The 26426-nt window shown below is 42.7% G+C and overlaps 3 protein-coding genes across 11 annotated transcripts in view; 1 reads left to right on the top strand and 2 right to left on the bottom strand.

Annotated features, from left to right (window-relative positions):
* Positions 1-26426, top strand: part of zranb3 (zinc finger, RAN-binding domain containing 3) — a 145463-nt gene that overhangs the window by 3061 nt on the left and 115976 nt on the right. The window lies entirely within an intron of this gene.
* On the bottom strand, positions 5315-8996 carry LOC139609417 (uncharacterized). Its single transcript, XM_071463952.1, has 3 exons — positions 8472-8996; positions 7020-7114; positions 5315-6908 (listed from the first exon to the last, which is right to left on the bottom strand). The coding sequence occupies exons 1-3, from the start codon at positions 8668-8670 to the stop codon at positions 5559-5561; spliced, it is 1644 nt and encodes a 547-aa protein (XP_071320053.1). The 5' UTR covers positions 8671-8996; the 3' UTR covers positions 5315-5558.
* Positions 9129-26426, bottom strand: part of r3hdm1 (R3H domain containing 1) — a 46437-nt gene continuing 29139 nt past the window's right edge. For 4 of the 9 annotated variants that reach the window (XM_071463943.1, XM_071463941.1, XM_071463945.1 and 1 more), the window contains 13 exons: positions 25843-26112; positions 25197-25351; positions 24076-24201; positions 22719-23066; positions 22419-22590; positions 18792-18949; positions 18315-18448; positions 16077-16180; positions 13518-13696; positions 12767-12908; positions 11664-11761; positions 11424-11508; positions 9129-10531 (listed from right to left, as the gene is read on the bottom strand). In XM_071463943.1, coding sequence (XP_071320044.1) covers positions 10212-10531; positions 11424-11508; positions 11664-11761; positions 12767-12908; positions 13518-13696; positions 16077-16180; positions 18315-18448; positions 18792-18949; positions 22419-22590; positions 22719-23066; positions 24076-24201; positions 25197-25351; positions 25843-26112 — 2291 coding nt within the window. In that variant the 3' untranslated portion in view covers positions 9129-10211. Of the gene's footprint in view, positions 10532-11423; positions 11509-11663; positions 11762-12766; positions 12966-13517; positions 13697-16076; positions 16181-18314; positions 18449-18791; positions 18950-22418; positions 22591-22718; positions 23067-24075; positions 24202-25196; positions 25352-25842; positions 26113-26426 lie in introns of those variants that run through there. The other 5 variants (XR_011685220.1, XM_071463947.1, XM_071463944.1 and 2 more) reach the window with 5 other exon arrangements.

Raw genomic sequence — 26426 nt, 5'->3', positions numbered from 1 at the left:
CAGTTAATGGAGCTGAGAGATGGGGGCAGAAATTGAGAAGCTCTCCCACAAGGCAGCAGAAGAAATCACATGATATTCCGGGCCAGCTGCAGACGATCACAGCAGGCGCTGAACCAGTTTGTCCATCAAATCTGGAGCAAATCCACCACTGTATCACTTTTATTTTATTTTCCCTATAGTTTCTCTGCTGTCGCCCAAAAGACAAAGCTGTTTTTTGTTCCCTTCAAAAGCACAACACATTCAATGAAATCTTTAAAGCTCTTTTTTATTTATTTCTTAGTTATTTTGGGTGTTTTTTATGCCTTAATTTGATAGGGGGAAGTTGAGAGAGGCAGGAAATGTGTGAAAGAGACATGGTCGGGAATCAAATGCTCAAATGGGACGCGTCCTAACTACTTAGTCATCGGGACGCCCCAAATACTACAGTTCTACATGCAGAATGAACCTGAACATCTCACTGTGTGTGTTGTGTATCTCTCTGTGTGTCATCACTTCATCACCGTGAAGAAGACACCTGTTTCAGCGTGTTTAAAATGACTGTATTTGGCAAACTCTCTGGAGGATTTAGTGCTTACATCTGCAAGGAGTTCTGTGGTGGATGGAGGCTCAACACGGCTGAAAACTGCACTATACAGTGATGATACAGTACACACACACACACACACACACACACACATTACCATCTTATGTAGCTACATGTGTCCTGGGCTGTGTTGGGTTGAATGAGCTCCCTCCAGGGAAGCTTTCAGCCACTGCTGGCCCAGTGTTGTGGCTCAGGGCCAGCTCCTCTGCCTCTGTCAGAGGAGGTGGAGGAGGTGGTGGTGGTGGTGGTGGCATTATGTATGTATGCTTATATTGTAGACATATGTTGTTATTATACACAGTAGGGTTCAGAAAGGCAAGATAGACATGTTTAAAAATGTATAAGAAATGAAAAGAAAAACATATATAAACATATAGAGTCTCTATAGGTATATGTTGCTTTAATAAACTGCATATATGAATTATATGATGCAAACATCCTGCCTCAAAGAAAAAAAACAAAAATTTAAACAATCAACTCTGAAAACCTAATTCAATTTGAAATCCAGGTAAATGTAAATTCCAGGCAGCTCAGACTAGGACACATTTCAAAAGTTGATTGTGTTTAAATCACCCTGAAAAAAGTCCCGCCAGGGGGCCCTTGTTGCATCCACAGGAAACCAGTGTTCTCAGTGATTTTCACCATAATAACTCACCAAAGATTGTATACTGCTGGATGCAGCCTTGACACCCCCGTCTCTAAATATCCAAGTGCAAAATAATAGCTCTAAATTCAGGGGGGCCCACATGTGGCGCCCGTGTGTTGAGCACTGCGGCCTGCGGTGTCGAGGTTTAACAGGCAATCACGTTTCTTCTTCACACCCGACTAACTGTGAGCTTTTTGAAACGGTCAGAGGAGAGACTGATAATTATAATGACACTTCCTACATCGGCTCATAAGCGAGGCTGCACAGACGGGGCCATGTAAAGGGAGGGGATGCAGCAGATGACGTGCGGTAACAGCGTGCGGCAGTTTGAGGGATAATTCTGTTCTATTACTGCTGAGCTCTTATTTTGATAGGAGCTTCCATGGCTTCTATCGTTGTTCTCACCAAAATAAGTGCCAAGACCCCAAGAACACGACAACATTACTACAACGAAGTCCGGTCAGACTGGTTGTAAACAATCCAACAGTATCTGGAAATAAAACTGAAACGTGCACGCTCCTGACATGTCAGTGGTTAGATTGAAACATGTCCACAAAGACGTCCTCAGATACTGAAGATAAACCTGACTAATGTCAGAATCAATCAAATAACAGGTTTCGTATGTTTCTGCATCATATTTTGTTACTTAAACCACATGAAAACACACACACACCAGTGTGCATGTAAAAGGTGCTAAATGACCGACTGTGCTGTTGATTAAGAAGCTGAATTAAATTGAATTAAACTGAAATATCATCAAATTATCTGCCTGTGAAAAGATCAGTGGCCTCAGGGACGCCAGCAGACGTCTGGCTGATGGCCAGAAACAGTCCCGGGGTGCACATGCCTGCACCATGAACTGTGTGAGTAACACTTTCATTATTTGCCTCCATTTTTAATTATTTTTTTAGCAGCGTAGTCATGTTTCCAAACCTTGACAATTGGGATGAAATACTGTATTAAATCAGAAGTCTGCCTTGTATTTGTTTCGGTAAACACGCTGCTCCATGATCTGACAAGTAACCAGACAGGTATTTATCTACTTTGTGGCTAATGGGGCAACGAGGGGCAGGTGTACTGGGAGGAGCAGACAGGTGGGGTTGGGGACTTGCCCCAGGGTGGGGGGGGGGGACTGGTGCAGAGATGGGAAGAGTAAAAGGACAAGAGGGAGGAGGAAATAAAGAGAGGGAATGTGTCCCTGAGGTGAGAGAGGAGACAATTGTACTTTCAAGGTTAAGTCGATCGACCCCTGCCTCCGGCTTCACCGTGAAGCCACCAACATGAGTAGTATGAATATTATTATATAGAGACACCGGAAAAGGTTGTGATTGTAGTTTTTTCTCTTTAGTTTTAATGTGAAATAGTAAAACAAAACTGAAGACACACACGTTACACGCCGCTCATCAGTCACACGTAGGTCACATTTGCCAAATTCAAGGGGATTCGGCGTGTTTACATTATGGGGTCATATGTCGTGAGCCCAATTAAACACTGTTCATTCGTTTTCCGCGGCTAACACACACAAATCATTTCCTTGGTCTGCTGCCCCCAATTTCTCCTGCAAGACTCCTCCATCAAAACTCCCTAATACCCGTACAACATTTAGGCGGAGCGGCAGGGGAGCACAACTCGTATCCCTCCCCACTGTCCCTCTCCCAAGCAGGGTGATGATCTGTAAAGAGAATCATTAAGAGGCAATTTGTGACTGCGACGCGTTCGCACACGTCGCCTGGAGAAGGCTATCCATCACCGGCAGCCTCATTCCTCACTGTGAAGAAGACGCAGAGGCTTGTTGCTTGTCTGCCGGTGACCTCTGACCCCTGATATGTGGTGTGTGCCTGTACACAAACACAGGTGATACCTGATACGCACCATCCAGTCCACGAGACAGTGCACCCCCTGGACATGGACATGCACGCAGGACTACCACAGATGATGCAGAAGTTGCTTTGCAATTTCGTGTCTCTTTTGTGTGGTGGTTTTGTGTCTTATTGTTGTTTTGCTTCACTTTATGATTATTTTGCTTCACTTTATGATTATTTTGCATCTATTTGTTGTCATTTTGCATCTCTTTTTGGTTGTTTTGGATCTATTTGTGGTCACTTTGCACCTCTTTTAGTTGTTTTTCATCTATTTGTGGTTATTAGGCATCTCTTTTTGGTTGTTTTGCATCTATTTGTGGTCACTTTGCACCTCTTTTAGTTGTTTTTCATCTATTTGTGGTTATTAGGCATCTCTTTTTGGTTGTTTTGCATCTATTTGTGGTCACTTTGCACCTCTTTTAGTTGTTTTTCATCTATTTGTGGTTATTAGGCATCTCTTTTTGGTTGTTTTGCATCTATTTGTGGTCACTTTGCACCTCTTTTTGACTGTTTTGCATCTCCTCCAGTCATTTAATTGACTTTCTAACAAGAAATATTAAGACTCTTTGAACAGAGGCTTTGGCCCAGTAACTGTCTGACCCCCCGGGCCCCTGGGCCTATGCCAGTAGGCCTGTTCCATAATCCATCCACGGTCTCATCATAGGTTTGATCCCCAGCAGAGCTTGTCCCTGATGAAAACGTCCTTGACAAAGACACTCAGGCTTCCTTTTCTGGCCTGCTGCTGTTTTCGACCTCCATCATGAACGTCATACATGCTTAATATATTCAAAACGCAATTACCTAATTATACTTTTTGCATAATGAGGAGTCAGAAAGAAAAGGGACATAATGAAGGACCGGTGTTGGGACCATTTCAGGAAAAATAATTCATGCTTTCTGCTTGTTGACCCTCTTTTCTTTTTTACCACAATACCTCCAGCCCCCATTTAAATAATGAGTAATTGCTCAAGACGTGTTATCAAAGGGGCAGCAGAGAGGTCTGGGTGTTAAGAGGCAGCGCTCTCTCCTCCGCTTGTCTCTGATGAAGGGTTCTTCTGCTGGAAATGTAATTCCTCCGTCCTCCTGGATGTTGTCATTGTATTCAAGAGCTTCCCCTAACGGCGCCCAGCGCTGCAGCTCGGCAACCTCTCCCACTACGTTCCTATGGTAACAACCCAGAACGTGTGTGTCTGAGGAGATGAGCGATTGTCTGTGTTTGTGTGTGTTCATTACGGCAGTGCGGCTTGGTTTTTTTTTTACATAATGAATCAATTATCAAGGCTGCAGAGGAGCTCATTTGAATAATCACAAAAAAAAACCCAAAAAAACACTCTGCACACACATCATGATTTTGCTGAACATCTTCACACATCACATGTACAGATCAGTGTACAGCACTGTGTGTGTGTGTGTGTGTGTGGATGGGGGAAGGTGTATAATGGGACATCCTACTGACATCAATTGCCTGCCAATCTACACCCTGCTTGCCAAACCCAGCCGCCATAATTGCTGTAGTGAGCAGGGCCATGGCAGCCAGCGTCTCATCAGTCTGCCATACGGAGACAGTCCCACACCGCCCCCTACTGTCTGTCCAACGGTGGTCCATAACCACCAGGACAACTGTGATTTATGAACACCCCATCCATGCCCTGTACAAACTAAGTTGATGTTTCTCTGCGCTCACGTTAAATTTCAGTTTAACACGTGGACGTACGAGCAGGATTCAGTGACATCACAACTAGTTTAGATGTATACAACTTACATAAGTGAGACATGAAAACTTAAAACCAGATGTTTTTCAGTGATGGAGAAAAAAAACTGATATAGTTTTTCCTTTTTTACAAGGTAATTGAACTCTTGTGTTAAAACCATTAATAAATGATTCATAATTCAAAGTATTATTTATATGTCTAAAAATAAGTCAATGGTGTATATTTGTCCATCTTCATATTTAATTCTGTACTGAAATGAGTTAAACAAACACGCAGATAAAGGGATCAAAGAATATGTGGACAAGAGAATAGGAAGATGTGATTATGTGAGACAGGTTGGCATCTGTCATGTTTGTTTTTAATTAGAAGCTCATCTTTTGTAATTAAGATGTGAGGAGGTTAATTAAGACTTATCCCTACCGCTGTGAGAACAGTGTTTGGATTTAGTCCTGGTGTTTAAAGGCCTAATTATTAATCCATGCGTGAACAAAAGGAAACAAAGACAGACAGATTTTATTTTATTTTTTTATTTATTTAATAAGAGCACTAAACATTTCTATTCATAGTTTTCTGACGCAGATGTGTCATAGACACAGAATTATTCATTGTGTACCACAGGAATCAAAATAGTGGCTGTGGTGTAAGAAATAAATAAGACAGATGTTGATTTCACAAAAACTGTGAAGGAGCTCAACGTGCAGCACAACTGCACCACCTTGTGGCCACTGATTAAAGTACATTCATTTATTTTAGATTCACATGGATTTATAACTCTTTGAGTTTAGTTCATGCTCCACTAGCTTACAGAACAGATAACTAGACACTGAAGGACCGACAACTTTTATGCAAGAGTCCTCGAACATGTAAAGAATGTCATGGTACAGGGAAATCATATAATCGCAGATCTGAATGAGTTTCTGTTTGTGGGGATGCTTTTCCTTGTCGTAGGGGATCTGGTGAACCCTTAAGGTCGACGTCCAACACTCCACTAAAGTCTTGAGCTTTCTCAAGGGCTGCTGGGCCGTTGAGGCCGTCATGGAGGTCTGCTTCTCAGTCAACAATATTCGTGTGACGTCACTTCCTTCAACACGCTCAACAGACACCTTGAGACCTCTCAAGCATCTGTCCAACTCCTTCTTGTCAAATTTTTCAATGTATTTCAGTGTGTGCGAGTCGACCCAGATGCACGTATCCTCCAGATCCTTAGGACAGATTGCAGACAGTTCTTCTGTGTCCACGGTGTTGCTCTCGGCAGACGTCGAGACATCTTTAAGTCTGGTCTGGAGAAAATCAGTGGTGACTGCTGAGCTGCTCTGATCTGATTCTTTCAGATAGTCTGTACTATTGGTGCTGTTGTTGTGGCGGGGGCTCACATGATTCCCTCCTCTGGTCTTGGATGCTGAAAACCTGTCTGCTCTGGTGTGTTTTTGTGAAATATCGTCTACTCCTGGATGATTTGCTGATATTTTCTCTGCAGGGACAAGGTCTAGGCCTGATAAGGAAGATCTAATCCCTGCATTGATCTCCTCCCCAAACACTTGTCTGGGGCTGTCTGCTGCTCGCTTGGTTCTATATTCTGTGGGCCTTTTAAGCGGGGAACGCGCTCCCAGTTTCAACACTTCTTCAACACTGTCTCTGACAGTAAAGCTCCCTACAGTCGAGGAAACTTTTTGCCTCGAGGAAGTGTTTTGAGTTTCTGTGTTTGAGAGCAGGCTTTGGACTTGAGTTGCCTCACCTGTGCTCTGCTGCGGCGCTGATAAGCTGTTCGAGTCCGCTGGTTCCCGCTTAGCTTTAGAACCGCTGCAGCTTACAGAGCTGACAAACTTGTGATGAGATATTACCCTTGGATTAAGAGGAGATTCTCTTAGTTCGACGGCAGCAGCTGGGGCTGAGACTGTGGCTTTAAGCTGACTGGCCCTGCAGATGAGGTCCTCCCTCAGGGCCTTGATGGCAGCGAAAGGCCCCTCGACGGTTGCTTTCCTGCGGCGGGGCAAAGGCTGGAATCGTAGCGACCTGTGAGCTGAGCGCAGACTCCGAATCAGTGATGCTTGATCTCTGCCAAATACGGAGAGATCGACCTCTGCGCTGGAGACATACAAAAACACCTGCAGCACAAGGACACATTGAAATCAGTATGAACTGCTCGACTGTCAAAAATACTGGTATAAAGAGAGATTATTTTGGTGCCATTCCTCTACTTACAAAACCAAACTTACATCTCTGGTGAAGGGGAACACGGTGAGAAGGTAGTCCTCAGGAAACTTGTCGTCCATCATAATCTGTTCCTCCTTTCGAGCCACGCTCTCTGCATCTGCCAAGAGTTGGTGCCATTACTGCTGTGCCCATGTCAACATTACAATGATGCTTCATGTACCCATAAAGCAAATCTTGATGGGCTATAAATAAATTTCCTATTTATACTTCACCTCTCTATACACCGCTCTGCATAAGTGGTTCCTATGGCAACCACAATTCATTCCCCTGGGAGCCAATTATAGCATAAATCAGGTGATATGTTTAACAAGTGACTGCAGGTAGATTATGTGCAGCGCGCGTGGTTTAGTCTTTGAGGATTTTCACTTCCAACCATTTATAAAGCAGCCTCAGTTTGCGCCTCTCATGTGTCACCGTTACAAGTGATTCACAGAGATAATAAGCATCTGATTTTCAGAAAAATACATTTTCTCAAATTGTGACTGTATTTCCTCGCTCTTTTTGCAAATTGCAAGAAAATTATTCATGTGTTGTTTTCGTATCAAATATTAATCTTCACTAATATGACTGATAAAATATTAAAGCCCCCCTTCCTCTCAAAAATGTGTTTTACTTATTTTCTTTTGATTCTGATGTTTGATCTTCACAGTTTGTTTTCACACTGACTTGCCGAGGGGGGGGAAGTTTTTCTACGCTCATCTTAAATCTCAGTTTAACACATGGATGCACATGCAAAATTTTGTGACATCACTTTTTGTTAGATGGCCGACCATGATATGACTAAGCAACTTATTACATATAACTATTTCTGCATATTTATTTTTATTGTGGCTATTGTTCATGAGGGGAAGGAGCTGTAAATTTATATAATTTTTAACTAAGCAATTATTATTATTTTTTTTAATGAATAAACAATATCAAACACAAATTATTACTCAAAGCAAAGAATCTTTATACGTCCTAATATGTCTGAAGGAAGTCTTTAAATTTTTTTTCTTTACAATACACTGTACAAGTTGGACAAGAATATATTGTTTCCTTCCGCCATCTTTGTTTATTTTAGGAAAAAGACGCACAACTTAAGAACCAGGTTGAAATTCAATATGGTTATAGGAGTCTTTAAGGTTGCGGAAAATATCTTGAAAACTGCTGAATGACCACCTGTGGTTTTCAAAGGTGACCAAATATATATTTTTCTGTAAACCTGATTCTCTTCTCTGTGGCTTAAACGTACAGTAATGTAGTATGAAAGAGGAACAAACCGGGGTTACTCATACTGTGGTCGACTTAAAAACGGGCTGTTTTTGAATGAAGTTCTGTGCGTAAACGATAACAGTTATTAACCTGTTAACCGTTAGGTTGCTAGGTTTAGCTCCTGCTCCTCCGTAGCATTACACGGCAACACCTTAGCATGATTAGCTTGAAGTCTGTGTTTAGCTCCGACCTGTTGTTACCTTCAGCTCTGTCAAAAGTGACATACGCGACTCCCTCCGTGCTGGTGGGGTATCGGACCACCTCCACGTCCCCTCCGTGGCTCCTCCGGCGGCTCTGGAAGTGAATAGTCAGCTTGTCAATCATCCTGCTGACGGGCAACAGGTCGGGGACGCCGGACACGACCACGGTCCTGCTTTCGTCCCGGGACTCGGTCTCCATCACGGCCTCGCAAACATGACAACTAACCCGCCTTTTTCCAACCAAGATCAACACAACGCTGTTGCCCCACACACACTTATCCAAACACTTCAGTTGAGAGTTTCACTTTCATTCCTGCAGGAGCTCGTCTTAACACTGCAGTAACAGCTTTTGCCCACTAGGTGTCTCTGTTTCCCTGCACACACTGAGCATACTCAAAATGGCTAATTTATGCAGCTGGAAATGAGGCTACTAAGCAGAGCAAATATCTCTGCAATGCCCACAGGGCAGAGATACAAACTTCATGGCAACATTTTCCAAGAAGTTGCCTCATCTGTTGCTTTTTTTTTTTTTTTCTTCCTCTCCCTTCCACACACTGAAGAAGCATCTTGCCCCGAGGAAACATTTCAGCAGATCCTCAATTTGCTGACTGTAGGTCATTACCCACCTTTTAGCTTGGAAACAGTTATGTCAACACGTGTGGTGAAAACATTTATTAGAGTCAAACAAAAAAAAACAAAAAAAAAAAAAATTAAAAAAAGAAAAAGAGAAACCACACCAGACACAGAACACCTCTCATGATTCACACAAACAATAAACCCAAAAGAATGAAGCCAAGTAGAGCGACAAACTCGATTGCATTTTTCTTGTGCATATAAACATTTTAATTAAATATAAAAGAAAGTGACCTGGCTGAGTGCAACGAACAGGTATGAGGGGTTAAAAGAAAATCCAGGCCCTGTCTGATTCCTATCAAATCTCCATCTTGGATCATCACTCCAGTGCAAACGCAACATTCACTGTGTATAAAAGTGACTTTAAATAATTCAGGTAGTATATCTAAGATTCAGTGTTTATTATTGTATGGGCTCACATGGTACAAGTGCTGCTGCGTGTTATTGTCGGGTGCGTGTTATACGAGAGGACAAACCCCATTCTTGTGTACCTCAGGTGAGATAAATGCTGCTCACTTTCATGGGCCAGCGTCTGAGATGAAAGTGGGACACGGCCGAGGGAATTATTGATCAAAGTTAATTCAATAAAACAAAGTAAAACACTTGCTTTGATGTGGATGCTAAATTTAAATCCTCCAATTTGCAAAAAGTGGGCACAAAAAAAAAAACCAAAAAACATTCTTGAACCAGAATCGAGCAGATGATGCTGTCACACTCGTACACCTGCTATTAAAAAGAGCCACAGCGGAGACACTAACATCTTAGCTGGCAAATAAATCCCAAAGTTCTCCGGACACTTTCGCTTTTCTAACAGCAAACTGGATTTTTTTAGAATAGAGGGGCCCTCGAGTTGAGCTCAGCGGCCACAGACACATTTTACAAACAAAACTAAAGTGGTAGGTGGTGCTCAGCTTCCACCCTGAGCGCACCTGTTGGCCAGAGAGAAGATAAAAGAAACTGAAACAAAAGAAATGTGAACATTCATTCTTCAAACATTTGTTTTTGATTTGGACAGAGTCTGGGAGAGAGTCCAGACTGAGGCAGCAGAGGCAGGTGGTTGGATGTGCGTTCATGTGGCGCTCCTTAGATGCACCGAGATCTTAGCAGCTATGAGCCGGCTCTGTCCGAGTCACGCGGCTCCCCTTTGTGTCTGGTACTAGTTCGGAGTTTAAAGGTGGCCTGGGGGCCGCTGTGGTGGAGTGCGGTGCTCGGGGCAGCGTATCTGGAAGGGAGCATGGCAAAGATAGAGTAAGATGAGGCCAGGTCTCCGCCGGGAGCGTCTCTGGTCGTGTTGCGCAGCCGGGGCTGATGGTCCGACAGCCGCAGGATCAATTCGCCCCCTCTGCAGAGCTCTGCCAGGAGGTGGTGGGAGTCTGTACAGCTGATCCCCTCCGGAGGATCTGTCACTTCCAGGATCTGACTGCTCACTGCAGACACACACAGACAGCACTGTGAGCGGCAGAGCCAGTAAATAAAACAACTGTCATGGGTGAAGAGAAAAATCAGACCTGCACCATCGGGAGGCTTCAATAAACTGCTGCTGTCAGCTTTAAAGCTTTTAGCTGGAGTGACGCTCAAACCTGCTGCTCTACGCTCAAGCAAAATTCACAATTTTCAACAATTTAAATGTTCAAAAATGCACAATTGTCATAGTTATTCTCTCTAAAAAAAAGAAAAAGGCAGTAACCTCATGATAAACTTTCCACCAACGCATCAGGCTGCGTATAAGCCCCCTTCCTTGTTGATTGCACTAGTGGTGGTTGTTGACAAGAGCACCTGAATAATGCAGAAAAATAGCTTGGCGAGCGCAAAAAAAAAAAACGACAATATTTGAAATAATCAGCACATTTCTTTCGGCACAAATACCGCCAGGGCTGCAGGTTCCACTGCCAGGTGTGGATTCTGCCCCGTCTGTAATTTATTCTGCTTACATTCACAAACAGGACGCTTTTTCCGCAGCTGTGGAGCGCAGCAAGCATATTCTGACACAATCAAAACGTGCTGTTATTTCAGTTAATCTGCTCAATAGACTGCACAGCAGCTGGATTCATCGCATGATTCATCTTAACATGATTTCTCCTTTTCTGATTGACGTCTCAACCCTGATTTTTCACACAGGACTGCGTGTTGTCAGAAACTTGCCTGAATTTCTACACAAAACTAAGGGAAAAAAAAAAAAAAAAACACTTCATAATACACCAGATTAACCTTTTGGTGGAGAGGAGGTGAAATCACGGTCAACATGTCTGATAAAGTAAAAATGACTGCTGTTAACTCAAGGTCCACTAAACTCAAGCCTCCCTCTGGACTTCCTATTACCTGCTTCACCTACACTGAGATCTGAAGACAAAGATTTTCTGCTGGCCTTCCTCCCATGACCGCTACGCCAAACCCCGAGTGGACCCTGAGGAGACAGAGGACATTATTTGTGGCAGGTGGGGAGGGATGTTTGCTGACCTGAAATGTCATAAACCAACTTAAGTTTGATAAAGATGGAAAAAAATGACAACTCTGAGATTATAAAATGATATTTATTCGTGATTGGTAAGTGTGTCTAACCTGGTGTTTGGTCACCATGTGGGCAGTGTGGATCAGCGGAGGTCTGATGGAGGGTTTGTAATGCAGAGGCTGGCCCAGTAGAGAGTAGTGCGCTTCACCTGCGTGTCACAGCAAAAACACAGTTAGAGTGGGTCAATCCTGAGCGCACAATGAGACATTCAGAGCTTTTGAAAGGATATGAATCATATTTTGTATAAAAGGTTACAAAAATGATCTAATTTGAGCAAACAAAAAGCTCTTCTGTGGTAGGTAATCTCTGATTGGCTGGTTTCTAGTAGTAATCAGTTACTAGGGAAGAAGGGAATCACTACACCACAGACACACTAAAGTAGTTTATACACTTTTTCCTTACACACTTAGTTTTATGAACCTTTATGAGAATCCATTTTTAAGTTTACCCGTAGCTTATCATTTTGCAGCATAGGGCTTTTTGTTGTGCTGCTAGCTAACTAACACAACTGGCTACCTTGATAATTCCAGCTACACAGTAGAGAAAATACAATCCTTAGTGCAGTTACTGTAAAAAACTTAAACTGTGCCTGTAAACTTAAATAAATCATGTGACATTTGTTGTAGAGTTTGCTCAGTCTCATTTTAATGAATCAGCAATCTGATTGGAAAGAAAACATCCAATCAGAAATGACCTACTATTTCCACAGTTAAACTTCATTTCCTTTAAAGGAGCGACTACAATTATCACATAGTTGACTAAATTAGCTGATCTCATGTCGCTTCTTCTTAATTGGCAGTTAGCTAACGTGCCTCCCTGCTTCCATTGTAACAGACAATCCTGCTTGCAATCTGATTGGAAACAAAACATCCAATCAGAAATAGCCTAATCCAATTTTCCAGTTGACTATAATTGTGGCTCAATGTGAGGCTGTGTCAGCTTTAGTAAGAAGCAGGCTACAGTGTACAGAAGTGTTGAGATTTACTGAGCAAAAAACTGATTTGTTTGCTCTAATGAAATCATGCTGGCGTGAGAACGTCTCTACACAATATTACTAACTTTCTTGCAAACAGTCTTTCTGTGATATATAATTTCACAAGTTTTAATTAGGCTGCCATGTTGCTGGCACACATTGTCCACTGTGACCTCTGACCTTGTCCACCGTGGCAGAAGGCTGTAGGGAGCTGCGGGTGGTGGGCCATGACAGGGATGGGCGAGATGCCTGATGGGAGGCCCTTGACGCTGTGCGGCTGGCCTGGCGAAGGAGTGAGTGCCGGAGACGAGGGCAGGCTGCTCTACACACAACACACCGACGGGGGGCGGCGAGAGAAAACAGGGAAGGGACAAAAACACTTTCATTCAAAAAAAAAAAAACAAAAAACAAAAAAAAACATCTTCTTTTCACAAAGTCATTTTGTCGTTCAAGTTGTTGCATTAATGTACCATTCCATCCACATTAGTCCCCCTAATGTACCATTACACCCTAATGCTGAGGACTATTTTCTCCTCATTTTCAGGTTACGGCAGCGTTGACTTCATTTGCAGAGCCTATTTGCTACGACACTTAACCTGCCTGGATGAAGGGAGGCTGGTTTTGGCTCAAGGGGACCAACCAAACTAAACCAGCTTTAAAATTGCTTTCTTGTCTTAACTTTCTCACATATACTGTATTGTCCTTTGTGGCAAACACTACCTGGGCACATTTATAATTTATTTTAATATCATTTGGAAATTGCCACTTCAAGCTATAACCTCTGGGCCACTTGGCTAATTAAATGTTTTCAGAGCAATGAGACAACCTCAATAAGGTTTTTAAAAGGTTATAAATACAACCGTATCACTTTACACAACACTGTTTTTGTGTGGTTGTCGCCTTAATCGTCGCACTCGGGCCGCGTTTGTACCTGGGTGTTGTCTGGAGGCGGAGGGAGCTCAGGGGGCCTGCGGCTGCGCTGGTTCTCGGGGCCTGGGTGTTTATAGCTGGGTTTCCGCTGGCAGGGGGAGGGGGCCCGGGGCTGCTGGCAGGGGGGCGCTGTCATTTGCAGCATCACCATGCCGCTGCCGGGGGCCGGGGGTAACAACCCTGCACACACACGACACAGACACGAGCTGAATACAGAGGCGAATTGTGTCTGACACTTAATACAACCTGTTTCTATTTAATTCATCACATCAACTCGTCGTTTATTCACCAGAGTAAACGAACAGATTAAATGTGTTTTTGCCCAAAAGCTCCTTTTCAGCACTTTTGTTCAGCTACACACCTCATCAGTGAAAACTCACACCGTTAGCTGCTGAGGATTTAAGTTTTAAGTGCCTTGATTATAACAGTCCATTCCCTTTTCCTGCTAAATCCACTGCAATGATCCAGCAGACCCAATTATCTAATTAGTTTCTGACACATGACCATAAATAATGTGACAAAAAACAATCTCAGGTTGAGATGTGACCTCCTGCTCTATGAACTCAAAAACATACTTCCGTCTAATTAATTTCTGTTTATACAAAGCTCACATTAGGTGCAAATCAAACTGTAAACTTTGCACAGCTGACGCCACTGTTGATTTATGAATTAATATCGAATAACAGTGGCAAGGACAATGGATGTTTGGGCTTAATCTGCGGATTATTTCTGGCCCCGGCCCGGCCAATTAAAAATGTTTACTGGTGACGCTGTAGGTGAGGCCGCCGCGAGACCTTCATCTGACCTCATTACTGACGAGCCTGAAATGACGGCTCCCTCCACTGCTCTCCCGTAATATCAGACATGAATAATAAAGGTCATTAGTGAGGAGACTGCCCCACCTGGGTCTCTGGACAGCGAGTCTGTGAGCCTCCCAAACACAAAACAGGCATCACATGAAAATGCAGGTTATTATAGTGATTTTTTTAAAGCATGATACCATTTTAATTTTATATATTTTTAGTCATTTTGTTAATATCTACCTAAATATCTGTTATGGCTGGACTGCTAAGTTACCCAGACTAGTATATCAGTCGATATTAGCTTATTTGCAGCTAACTCAGCGTCAGTGCATGTTGGCTATTTGAGTAATGAGCTATTACAGTGTAAGAAATGCAAGTACAGGTTTTAAGTATTAAAGCATTACATGACAGTTTGTCCACCAGGGAGCACTGATCAGTTAGTATGTATCTATGTCTTCGGTCTTTCTTCGTCACAAAAAAAAAAAAAAGAGAAAGAAATCTAAAGGATTCATATTAAAATTGATTTTAAATATCATGTGTTTATGTTTAAAAAACTGCTCTCATCGTAATCAGATCAAATATCAATATTTGCTTCAAAAGTCCAGCATAATTCAGGCTATTTATCATCTACCTATTTATGCAAGTATTAACATGTTTAAAGGTAAAATTATATTTTTTTAAATAATATTTATTCACAAACATATTCACATAAAGCCAGAAGACAAAATCCCTCCATGGGTTACAAGATAATGGCTTCACTACCGACAGCATATACGCATACCTGTACATATACAGACATATGCAAACATTTCATATACTTAAATTAAACTTTTTCTCCCACTTCAGACTAAAATTTTACATTGTCTAATGTTTTCTGGCTGCTGCCTCTTCCTGAATAACTGATATCAACCACTGAATGTCTTTGACATAACTTATAGTGATTTTCTAGCGAACGACAAAAAATCCTTTTGCTGCTGTCATGTCTGTAAGATGTGTCACTCTCCATGGTATTCATGGTAAATTTCACAGTCATCACTTAGGAGGAGGAATAACTCACTGTCATTTCCACTGTAACAAACCAATGACTGTATATAAAGATGGACAACGTGACAGTGAAGCCAAAACATCTCGACCGCCCCCCTGGTGGCTGGCTGCAGTACAGGTCATAAGCCCCGCCCCCTCAATGTTAGTGGATGGGACCAAACTAAAAGAATCAAAGCACACATGAAATAAAATTTCCTGAAGATTGTTTCTATCATTTTCGGTTGCTCTCATCATGCTGATATATGTTTAAGTGGGGCGGGACCTCGTTACTGCAGCCCCACGCCTCTCACTACTGCTCTGGCTCCAAACGATGTCACATGTGGGAGGAAGTGAAGACGTGTCGTCCATCTTTATATAGACTCACTGTACCAAACAAAAATGAGTTGTCAATGTTACATTGGCAACAGTCAACTCACGAGCTGTTTAACCTCCATCCAGCTCGAGCAAAGCACTTGCATTTTTCCAAACTCCAGGGAGTCGTCATTACCACACTTCACTCATTTTATTCTGAAAATCTAATCTAATGGCAGGGAAGATTATATCAGTGTGAAGTGTGGGTTGTAGCTGTGAAGGAATACATTTTGGATGGAGATGGTGGAAAGTTAATCTCGGGAATCTCCTAAGGTCAGAGACAAAAGCGGATTCTCCAATTTCACTGCAGATCACTGCGTCTGAGTCTCGCCTCTGTCTGGGCTTCAGAGGAGAGAGCGTACCTGCGTACTGCTGGCCTGGGTGCTGCTGGGAGACGCACGGGGACGAGGTCTGAGGAAACTGGAGCTGCTCCATCACTGGGGCGGGCAGGAAGCTCACTGTTGAACTGTGAACACACACACACACACAGTAAACCAAGTGTTTTATAACAGGTTTTTAAGTTAAATTAATACTTTTAAAGCCAAACCCCAACAGAATTTAATTTAATACTTGAAAACAGAAGCAATGAAAACCAGCAGGGGAGATAAATATTTACTACCTACTATCTATATTAGAGCTGTAACCATTAATTGATTAGTTAATAATCAAAATAAAGTCTCAGTCTGAACATTTGATTATCATTAATTACTCTTATACAAGAGCCTGGATGAGCAGCAGAAAGTAGACAGATTGGAATGGGGAAAAAAAAGAGACTTTTCAAACTCAGAGATCCTCTGTGTAAGAAGTAAATGTTGCCACGTTTGTCCGCCTGAGTAGGTTCTGGCCTGGACGCCTGAAGACAAAGACGTCCGATATGATGCTCACGTCGAAGCAGGCTCAAGTGATCAGAAAAATCTCCTCTGAACCTGCACAGACGTAAACATCCAGGAGCTCTGAGATCCTCCCGCTGCAGCGGAGGTATTAAATGTGAAATTTAACTCTAAGTCCATCTGTAAAGTAGGCGCTCTGCTCTGTAAGCAACCTGCCTGCAGGGGCTCGTGTACAGCTGGTGAAAAAGCAGGCTGCAGGTGGACAGTGAGCTCTCGGGGGAGAAGAGTGAGCTGTTCGAAACGCTGCCGCATAAATCATTTCCACACCGACTGCCCTACTAAAGCAGCCTCATTTTACAGCTGGGACAATGAGAAAGTGACCTCTCCTCGCATGTGTGTGTGTGTGTGTATGTGTGTGGGTCTTTTCATTGTTCTTCCGCAGGTGATGACTGCATACGTGGCTGTGTTCGTGTCTGGTGTTTGTTATGTATACGTGCATGCACAATGGTCCCAGTAGTGCCCCACTCACCAGTATCCAGATTGATCGGGGTCCATGGAGGTAGAAACTAATTACATGTTTTGCTTTCTGTGAACTAGTTCTATCAATCAGCCATAATGAGAGCAAAGCACGGTGCTACCACCGCTCCACCGCAGCAGAGTAATGGAGGAAAATGACTAAAGCTCTTTGAGAGGGCGTCACAGTCGACATTCATCAGCTATAACGCAGACCCAGTTCACCAAAAGCATTCTGGTAATAACTTCCATTTTTTTCCCCCCACAGTGAACAAAGATGACCTTGGCTCCGAGGTGCTTTGGGGATTCACTCATCGGGGCTTGTTAGGTCTATAAATAAGAGGCACCTTCAGGAGCGAGAAACAGCATCAAGTGCCTGCAAATCGGTTTCTGGGACAGAGAACATTTACAGCTGAGCTAATAATTCAATTTAAATCAGATTAAAGCAACTTCTGCTATTAGAAACTGTCATGATACAAAGATAACCATAAATCATGACAAGTTTATCACCAGTGTAAATATGACTTTAGCTCATTTTAAAGCAAAACCACACCAGAAAACCCAATTAACTCTTCGTACAATTTCAGGCAGCGGCTTTAGGCCTTTAAACTGATTATTAAAGATTATTACAGTAATGATGTTAATACAAAACCTGAATGTGAAATATTACATTTAACTAATTACTCCCATATATCAAAGTATTAATGAGAAGGAAACTCTTAGCTTTGGTAGCACAACCAAACTATCTTTTATACAATAAAGCAACTTAAAGCGCCTATGAATGATTTGATGTGTTTGTGTTTATTTGTCTCTAACATCCGATATTTATCACTAAATGCACAACAATCAAAGTTAGAGTTGGTAAAAGAAAAAAAAAAAAAACTGTGGAAAAAGTGTCATTTATTTGACACATTTATTTGAGATTCTTATCTTAATATACAAGTTGCTGCAAAAGTATTTTACTTTTAATTAAAGTGAAATGAGAATTCATAATGTGCCAGGATGAAATTATTATATGTGACATTTATGGCTGCATCTAAAAATGATTTTCATCCAGTCTCCAGATTATTTTTCTCAATTAATCCACTAATTGATTAATAATTTGGCCAGAAAATAGTGAAAAAAGCCCAAATGACTCATTTTCTGTCAATTGACAAAACAAACAATCTCTTTCCTTTCATTTGATGCGGATAGAGCACGCACACTGTATCCCTCACACTCGAGGAGTAACTGTCAGTGTGGACTCTGTGGTCGTACCTCATGGTGGTGTGCTGGTTAGAGGGGAGCAGGCTGTAGCAGGGCTGCATGCCAGCGACAGCCACTGCCCCCTGTCCTGGCTGGCAGGACACAAACACTGGCTGCTGGTACGTCTGCTGTGGCACAGAAACCTGCTGCGGGGGGGAAGAGAGAGGAGAAAAAAAAAAGATATTGAAATAATACTTAGTACAAATACAAATCTAGTAAATAAAGACACAAAACAGAAAATTGGAAATGTCTGTGCAAACATGAAAACAGATTTGTCTTCTTAAGGACAAATAACTCAAAAGCCAACATTGGTGTTCCCTATTCATCGAGCACACGCTCTTATTTTTGAAACTCTCTTTTCTCCCTGTTGCTCTACAAGAACACAGAGCTGAACGCAGCCTCCTCCTACAAAATAAACTCGATGCTCTTTCATTTTTAGACTGGTGATACTAATCTATCTGACAGAGGCCTGCCCTTTATCAAAAATACCTGATAAGACTGCATTGGAGGGTACTGGACCATCATGCCTTGCATCTGGTTGCCCATATTGCTTTGCTGGTTGCCAGTGAGAGCGAGGTTGGGTGTTGGCTGCACGCCCACTACGGTCTGGTAGCTGGACGCTGGGTTTGGCATCACGGCTTGGTGCACTGGGGCAAAATGAGAAAAGGCACAACGCTGTGACCGAATGAAAAGAGACTCCTGATGGGAACGCTGCGATAATAACACGACACCAAAACACTGCAATTAATATTCAGGATTCATATGCGATGTAGCGGGAGGAGACGCTAATAAAAGCTCTGAAGAAGAAAGGCTTTGTTATCAAGATTTTACCAGAAAATAAGGCAAAGATTTGAATGATTTTATTGTGAAATTTGCTTGTTAATACAATTACAATAGGAGCAGGAACAGAGCAGGAAGATTGTGGACGTTGGGACTTGGCTTGGGGAGTTGAGCTGTTAGAGCTAAGCAGGTTTGAAGCACTTGGAATAAATGAGAAAGTCAATATATCCGATTTAGCCTGAGGTGGCCTGAACCGGCAACCTGAGTGGCCGAGCCACTCCTCTTCGGAGCCCTCCACTTCAACGAGTGATTAAGCTCAGGGGCTACTGTAGATCACATTTCTACAGTACTTGTTAAAAAGCCATTTAGGGCGCCCAAAGAAAATGGCACACAAAAGACGACACAAAGTCACACCGATCCGGCCATTTTCCGAATGGCCTAAAATGGCGGTGCTTATTCCTTCGCCCGAAGGGAGGAGGGGACCGAACCAGACACTTAAATGTCAAGGTGACAAAAAGAGACATTTGAAAATACTGTCCCCCGCGACACACACATATGTGGTAATCCAGGTGACAAAGGAGAGGACGTCCTTTTGTGAAGGTGTCTTTACAGTCTGCCGCCCTGGGAGAAAAGTACAGCGAGACAATGAAAGTGCTCCGCAAGGAACAGGGGCAGGAGGACTATTTTTATCCACCCCCGTCTCCCACCTTCACGTACAAACCGAGCATGAAATGAATGTAATATCAAACGCACCCAATTTTATTCCCTCCCAGCAGGCACCAGATGAGGGACGATTGTGAACTTCTTTACTTAGAACATTCCTCCACAGGCAGGTAGCGTCCGGACATCACTGACCACCTGGATTTAAGAGGATGATGCAGCTCAGCTTAGAGCCATCAGACTAGGAGCAACTATAAAGGTTTTTTTTTTTTTTTTTTTTTTGCTTTGCTTGCCCACTCCATCCTCCATCAATCACCACTTTTACTACTGGTCCCTCTGCTCAAATTGCTCGTGCCGACTGTCTGGGCTGTGGCGAGGTCACTGTGCGTCCTGCAGGTGAGGATTGAAGGGCGGGAAAAGAGACCGGTTCACTGTGAGATTCATAGAGGCCTCTCAGACAGCGTCCCGGCCCCGCATCCCGCCCCTCAGGCTCGGAACACTCCCCCCTTGGTTCACCAGCTGAAACCAGCTCATTGTAGATACAGTGATACATGTGCCCGCCAAGACACTGTGGTAAACTGGAGGTAATTTAGAAACAGTTAAAAATATACTAAGGGCTGATATTCCTTGGATTTTTAAAACCCCCAAATATCAGTCAAATATTAATGGTAGGTTGAAAACCATTAAAATAAAAAAAATAAAAAAATAAAAAAAGAATCCTGAGACCCAAACTAAAAAATCAGTGGTAATTCATGATCAATTAATGTGACTGTGTTTCAATTAATTTTATTATTATAAATATAAATAATTAGTTATTTATTTGTTATATAAAACTGTTTTTTTTTTTTTAACCTCATGTTGATCAAAAGCTCACGGCGCCATCTTTTCTTTCTGTGAATGACATTTCAAGATCAGCAGGTTGTTGCAACTGTAATTAATTTCTCCATCAATCATTTTGTCTGTAAATGTCACAAAAACAGTGAAAAGGGCCTGTTATTATTGCTTTAGCTTCACACAGGAAAACGCTAAAGTCAGAGAATCTTTATGTTGAAAAATGACTGAAACAATAGATTGATTATCAATTAACTGACTAATCCTTTCAGGTCTCTGTGCAAGAACTAAAACTGTGTTGTTTTCTTCATTTTTCTTTAATGTTAATTTCATTTAAACTTGTTCGTTTAAAGTCGATCAACTAAAATTTAATCTGCAACTTTTTTGATCACCTATTCATCTTTTTTTTTTTTTGGGGATCCAGCTTCTCAAATGTATTTTCTTGTCTCACATCAAAGTAAATTCAACATCTTTGGGCTGTGATGACATCAACCTGGATTCTAGGAAATTGTCGTGGATGTTTTCAAGAATCTTTTAATAACCTGCGGCATCACATCACTGTAAAGAGAGAGAGGAAGATCCTTCAGTGCCTTCGTGTGGAATATAAAGTGCTTTCCCCAGAATGACCATGACTGAGGCTGAAACCCTGCGGTGGGGACAGTCTGATGCAAGTGAGTGGAAACATTCACTGTTTTCTCTGTGGACACTGACTGGACCATCAGAGAGTTCCCACTGATAACGTATCTATTATGTGTGCGGCCTGTGCTGCAGCGTCTTCACCTTTGGATGGTCTTGTATGTATTTCTTTTTAATTAAAGCAAAAACAGAAAGTGAACGAGGAGCTGAAGTCTTTTTTTTTTTTTTTTTTTTCTGTTTCCCTGAGAAATAATTGTTGTCCTTTGCCTTTGTAGGTCAGCTTCATTTGTCCGCTGTCTATTCCCCGGGTCCCCAGCAGGGAAGCCACATTTGCAGCCTACAGATGACAGAATAGTGCCGCAGCCACTTACAGAGACATGTGTGTGAGTGTGTGTGTGTGTGTGTGTGTGTGTGTGTGTGAGAGTGTGCACAGCTGTGCAAGTTACAACTGTACAAAGATCACATCCAGTTAAGCAAGAGTCTATGTGTGTATGTGTGTGTGTGTGTTATGGGAGAGACTGAGGAGGAGCTAACAATCTCAACTCCTGTGGTGGGGGAAAAAAAAAAAAAAAAAAAAAACCCTAAAAAAACCTCAGAAACAGAATAATCAAGCTGACGACTCCCGGGGAGACATCTGAACTTGTAAAAACAAACAGCGAGGAAAGCAAGGGAGAAATATTTGTCCTTCACTGGAGCCGTCGGACTGCGGCTGGCAGGGCTCCCTTGTGCGGAAACAAACAACAACAACAACAAAAATGCCTTCTAAGAGCTGAAAGTGGCGGGTTAACAAAGTCTATTGATACAGCAAGGCTGAGCTACAGGAAGTCTGGAAATTAAAAGATAAAATAAGTCGCTTCACAACGGAGACTGTGGATCTTATTCATTAAAGCAGCCTTTGATTTGTCCTTTGGATCCGTGTCGTAACTATTTCAAAGCTTCATTTAAAAAGGCACAGCTCTGGTTTATCACAGAAAACTGGAGAAATAAATGGTGACCTGCTGCTTTTTGGTATCCAAGGTGCATTTTTTCATTCACTGACAATACAAGTGGAAAAGAGACTTGTCTGAAAAAGTCTCTGAATGCGTCACTTAGTCTCATCTCAGTCTAGTTTTTTTTTGAAGATGATCAGATGCTGCAAAAGCCACAGTTATACTTTGAGCGACTCAATTCCCTAATAAAGTAAAACATGGATCTTTTGAGTGTTTGTACCTTGTTGCTGGGGCAGGTTTTGGCTCTGAGGGCAGTTATAGGACAGCGGGTTGATGGGGGGCCGGTAGTGGTGGTGGTGGTGGTGCTGCTGCTGCTGCTGCTGCTGCTGATGCTGATGGTGCTGGGTGGAGCAGTGCGGGTGGTGGGCTGAAGAGCAGTAACACGTGGACATCTGTGAGAGACAGGACACAGATTCAGTGACTGTATCACACATCGGCAGATCCTATCTGAATCCATCTCCCTGCATCATGTGTCATCATGGTTTGACTCATGATGGCACATGATGTCAGCAGCACCCACCTGCTGGACAGGCTGTTGGATGTATGCGTGTTGCTGGAGGAGCGGCTGGTTCAGGGTGGACCCGGGGAAAGCGGCGGGGCCCGGGGTGGAGCTGGGATATGCGTGGTTGGGGCCTGGAGTTGGGAGTGGGACGGGCTGACTCTGTAGCACCCCTGGGTGTCCCCCTGATGGCCCTGCCACCACATAGCTAGCAACCTGCTGAGGAGGGGCTCCCTGCAGTACCACAGGGGAGGGGTGGTGGTGGTACACAGTCGGATAGTGACGGGTGTCTTGAGCTGAGGCTCCACTGTCACTGGGAGGCTGCTGTCCCAGAGTCATGTGACTGAACTGGGCGTTTAGGACGTCAGGCTGCGGAGATAATTCAGCGTTACATTTGTGACACGAGCTAAATTAAATACAGACACCAGCAAACACACATAAACATACGGCACAAGGGCACTGACAACCAGAACCTGGGTCACAGTATTTCACACATTAGATCAGCTCAGATTATGCCTCGATGCAGCTCAGCCACCAGCTGATTTCTAAGCTAAGTGCTAAATCAAAGACATTTACGGCTTAAAAGAAACGCAGAGTTCAAATCTGACCCAGGTCTGCGGAGACCAAAAGATTCTCAAGCGAACTATTCATCTGTATCGCCAGCGCTCGCCAGTCCGGGTCACTTCTGACATGTTGTTGGAAAAGTAGTGTTTTTAGTCATGGATTATTCAGCGCTAACATCTGGTGATGAATTAAATATTAATGGAACTTTCCACAGGCATAATTAGTCACAGAGGCATGTCTTTCACTAAAACCAGGTCAAAAATGAGGTTAAGTGAATGCATGATCTATATATGTGGGTAATGGCTCCTGCTGGATTTAGATGCACCTTTCCACCAAAGAAGAAGAAAAAAAAATGGAATAGTTAATTGGGGGAATAATAAGGTCTGTTGGAGTTTGGAAAGGTGAGACAAAGCTGTGCTTAATTTAAGATACCACATTAAAAAAAAAAAATAAAAAAAAATATATATATATTTATTTATTAACTACACCAAATGTGGATACAAAATTGATAAATGCACAACTTCAAGCTGATAAAATTTATTTTTCTGGTGGCAAAAGGGTGTAGATGCATTTTGAAGGCGCTCATTAAAAGGCACACTGATACAGTATGAAGACCTGGGTCAAGATAGAGCTCAGAGAATTTCTTTAGCCTGACACATTTTCTCTTGGACTTTCTGGGTGTCTGTGTCAGAGTTTAATTTATTAATTTCACAGCTCAGAGAAAAGTCTCGACATAAACTCTTATTAATGAGCCAGGTCTGACAGGAGATGGAGCGGGGGAAGAATAATAAAATGGAAGAAAGAAGTTCTGTACCACAGTGTACTGTTGGTTAGGACAGATGGGCAGGAACTGAGAAGGAGGAAGAGGAGGAGGAAGAGGATAGGAGGCCGTCGGGTTGTGGACAGGCTCAGAGGACGGCTGGAGAGGAGGACAGATCGGCTGAGGAGGGAAGGGAAGAAGAGATGGACAGAAGGACAGGACATGAAACTTGACGAAGGTTGCTAGTAAAGCGGTGGGAGCCCCGCCCCTCCTTAGTTACTGTTGCTATGCCTGTCACATATGCAGTTAATGGGCAATTTCACAAGTTGAAAGTTTAAAAAAAAAAAAAAAAAAGGTTCTTATGCTTTTTATTTCTTTTCAGTTTCCATCATTTTATGGTTGGTTAGGGTTAGGGTTAGGGTTTCCAGCAGATTTTTTTTAAAATGAGAAAACCATAAAAGAGTCTTTTTGATGCACTTAAAATGTGATATCATGCTAAAATACTGAGGCTATCTTCAATAACTAGTTTGGCCAATATTGCCTACATGTAAACTTCCCAGACTCTAATAACCAGCTAAAGCTAGTTAACTAGCTAGTAACATTAGCCTCCTCCTTAGCATCCAGGACCCTCTTCCATACAGCAAAAAAAACACCACACACTGAATTTGCTACCACGAATGGAGCTTTTTTTTTTTTTTTTTTTTTTAAATTTATAATGTAACCTGTAAGCCCACAAACTAATGTGGTATGAAATGCACTTGGTTACAACTGTAGGTATCAAGCAAGTGAGCCTGACATGTAAACAATTGCAGCTTAGGTTAAAGCAGATAAACATGCTGTTTTTAATTTATTCCTCACATGGTCACTTTTCTGTTTTTAGAAATAGCAAAAAAAATCTTCTTGTCTTCAGATGCTCAACATCTTTATATACAGTTTCACTTTTACTGTGAATCCCAAAACTTGGCTAACCATTGCCTAGTGACAGTTGCTAAGTGATGATTGGCCAAATGCTGTTTAGGGGAGGGGTTTCATGAATAGTCATTTAAATGGCTCCTACTATCAGCTCCTATTTCAACATGATGAGTTGGTGTAAAAACTAATGTTAACTTTTTCTTGACCTCACTAACTCAGTGTGAATGAGGAAACAGTCAGATGATAACGTCCCGCCCACTGACCTGGGAGTGCAGATGATTGGTGTGCTGTTGCTGGCTTGTGGCTGAGATTGGCTGCTGTGGGGTTTTCCCCTGCTGCGGGTTCCTGCCAGCAGCGGGCACGATGCTAGCCGGGTTATAGACTACAGTGCTGCCATCAGGATGGATGAAAGGCTTGCCTGTCAAATTAAATTCATAAGAGACCAAAACCCACAGTGATGTGAACTGTACACCCACTCATAATTCGGCATCATACAAAAGCAAACACTTGAATCATGTTCCCTGTGACAGTCAAGGACACACCCAAACATGGTGCATGGGAGGAGAGTCAAGAGGATTTGGCAGCATCTGAAGTTCAGTTTGCAGCCCAAAAGTGCACAACTGTGTGTTAGGCCCATGATGAATATTTACAGATTTCTCCCATCTGTTCGATGCATTTTGATCAGCACGCTTTGGTCTGACTACTAATTTATCAGACAAACCGAGTGCAGCCCTGTGCCAACCTGTAATTCTGTCCCCAAGTCATGAATATTCATTATCAGAAAATAACAAGACGAAGGAAAGAAAATTTATTTCGGGGAGATTTACTTTGATTTAATGCAGTAGATTGTGTTGTTGTTGTTGTTTTACTCAAATGGAGTTTTTAAGTAGAAGGCGCTGTATCACCCACCTGTGTGTGGGTTGACCAGAACACTGCCAGGTGGTATCCCTGAGGCCTCTAATGGCAACACGTAATAGTTGGTAGCGTCTGTAGCTGGTGGTGGCTGTGAGGGGACGCTCTTGATTATCTCAGGGTGTCCAGGGCCTCTGGTGTCGGCGACCGGGTGGATTAAGGGTGCGCTGGGGATGCTGGAGCGGGATGAGGCTGACACTGGGAGAGGCAGCTGGGGACGGGATAGCGAGCTGGACGAGGAACCGACACTACTGCATGATTCTGAACCTGGGGAAAAAAAAAAGAAAAAAAAAAGGGGGCAGAACAAAGAGATTAGTTCCTACATTTCCCAGAATGACCTGAGCAGCATCATCTTGTTGCTTTCAGCCTGTTAGTTATTCACGTAGGTGAAATGAGCTGATGGTGATAATGAAGCAGGGGAGAAATCTCACAGTCCTGGCTCTTGTTAGTAATGCTACCTCTCTAGTGACTGCATTGCATTCTGGTCTCCTCAGGCAACGACTGATGGAGAAACTGGTATCTCTGCCCCATCTGTATAATTACTGAAAACAAAGCACACAAAGTAGCCCTTGGTTTTTGAG

Source organism: Trachinotus anak, unplaced genomic scaffold, assembly GCF_046630095.1.
Source record: "Trachinotus anak isolate AG129_WGS33_773 ecotype Australia unplaced genomic scaffold, CSIRO_AGI_Tana_v1 ptg000026l, whole genome shotgun sequence".
Lineage (NCBI taxonomy): Eukaryota > Metazoa > Chordata > Actinopteri > Carangiformes > Carangidae > Trachinotus > Trachinotus anak.
The sequence above is the reverse complement of the archived record's forward strand: the minus strand, read 5'-3'. Positions and strand labels throughout refer to the sequence as shown.

What these genes read in the sequence shown, in the direction of transcription:
- LOC139609417 (XM_071463952.1), bottom strand. Translation starts at nt 8,670, where the DNA reads ATGGAGACCGAGTCCCGGGACGAAAGCAGGACCGTGGTCGTGTCCGGC. An exon ending in CACTTTTGACAGAGCTGAAG is followed by an intron (nt 7,115 to 8,471) that starts GTAACAACAGGT and finishes AACTCTTGGCAG; the next exon opens with ATGCAGAGAGCGTGGCTCGA. An exon ending in TGTTCCCCTTCACCAGAGAT is followed by an intron (nt 6,909 to 7,019) that starts GTAAGTTTGGTT and finishes CTTGTGCTGCAG; the next exon opens with GTGTTTTTGTATGTCTCCAG.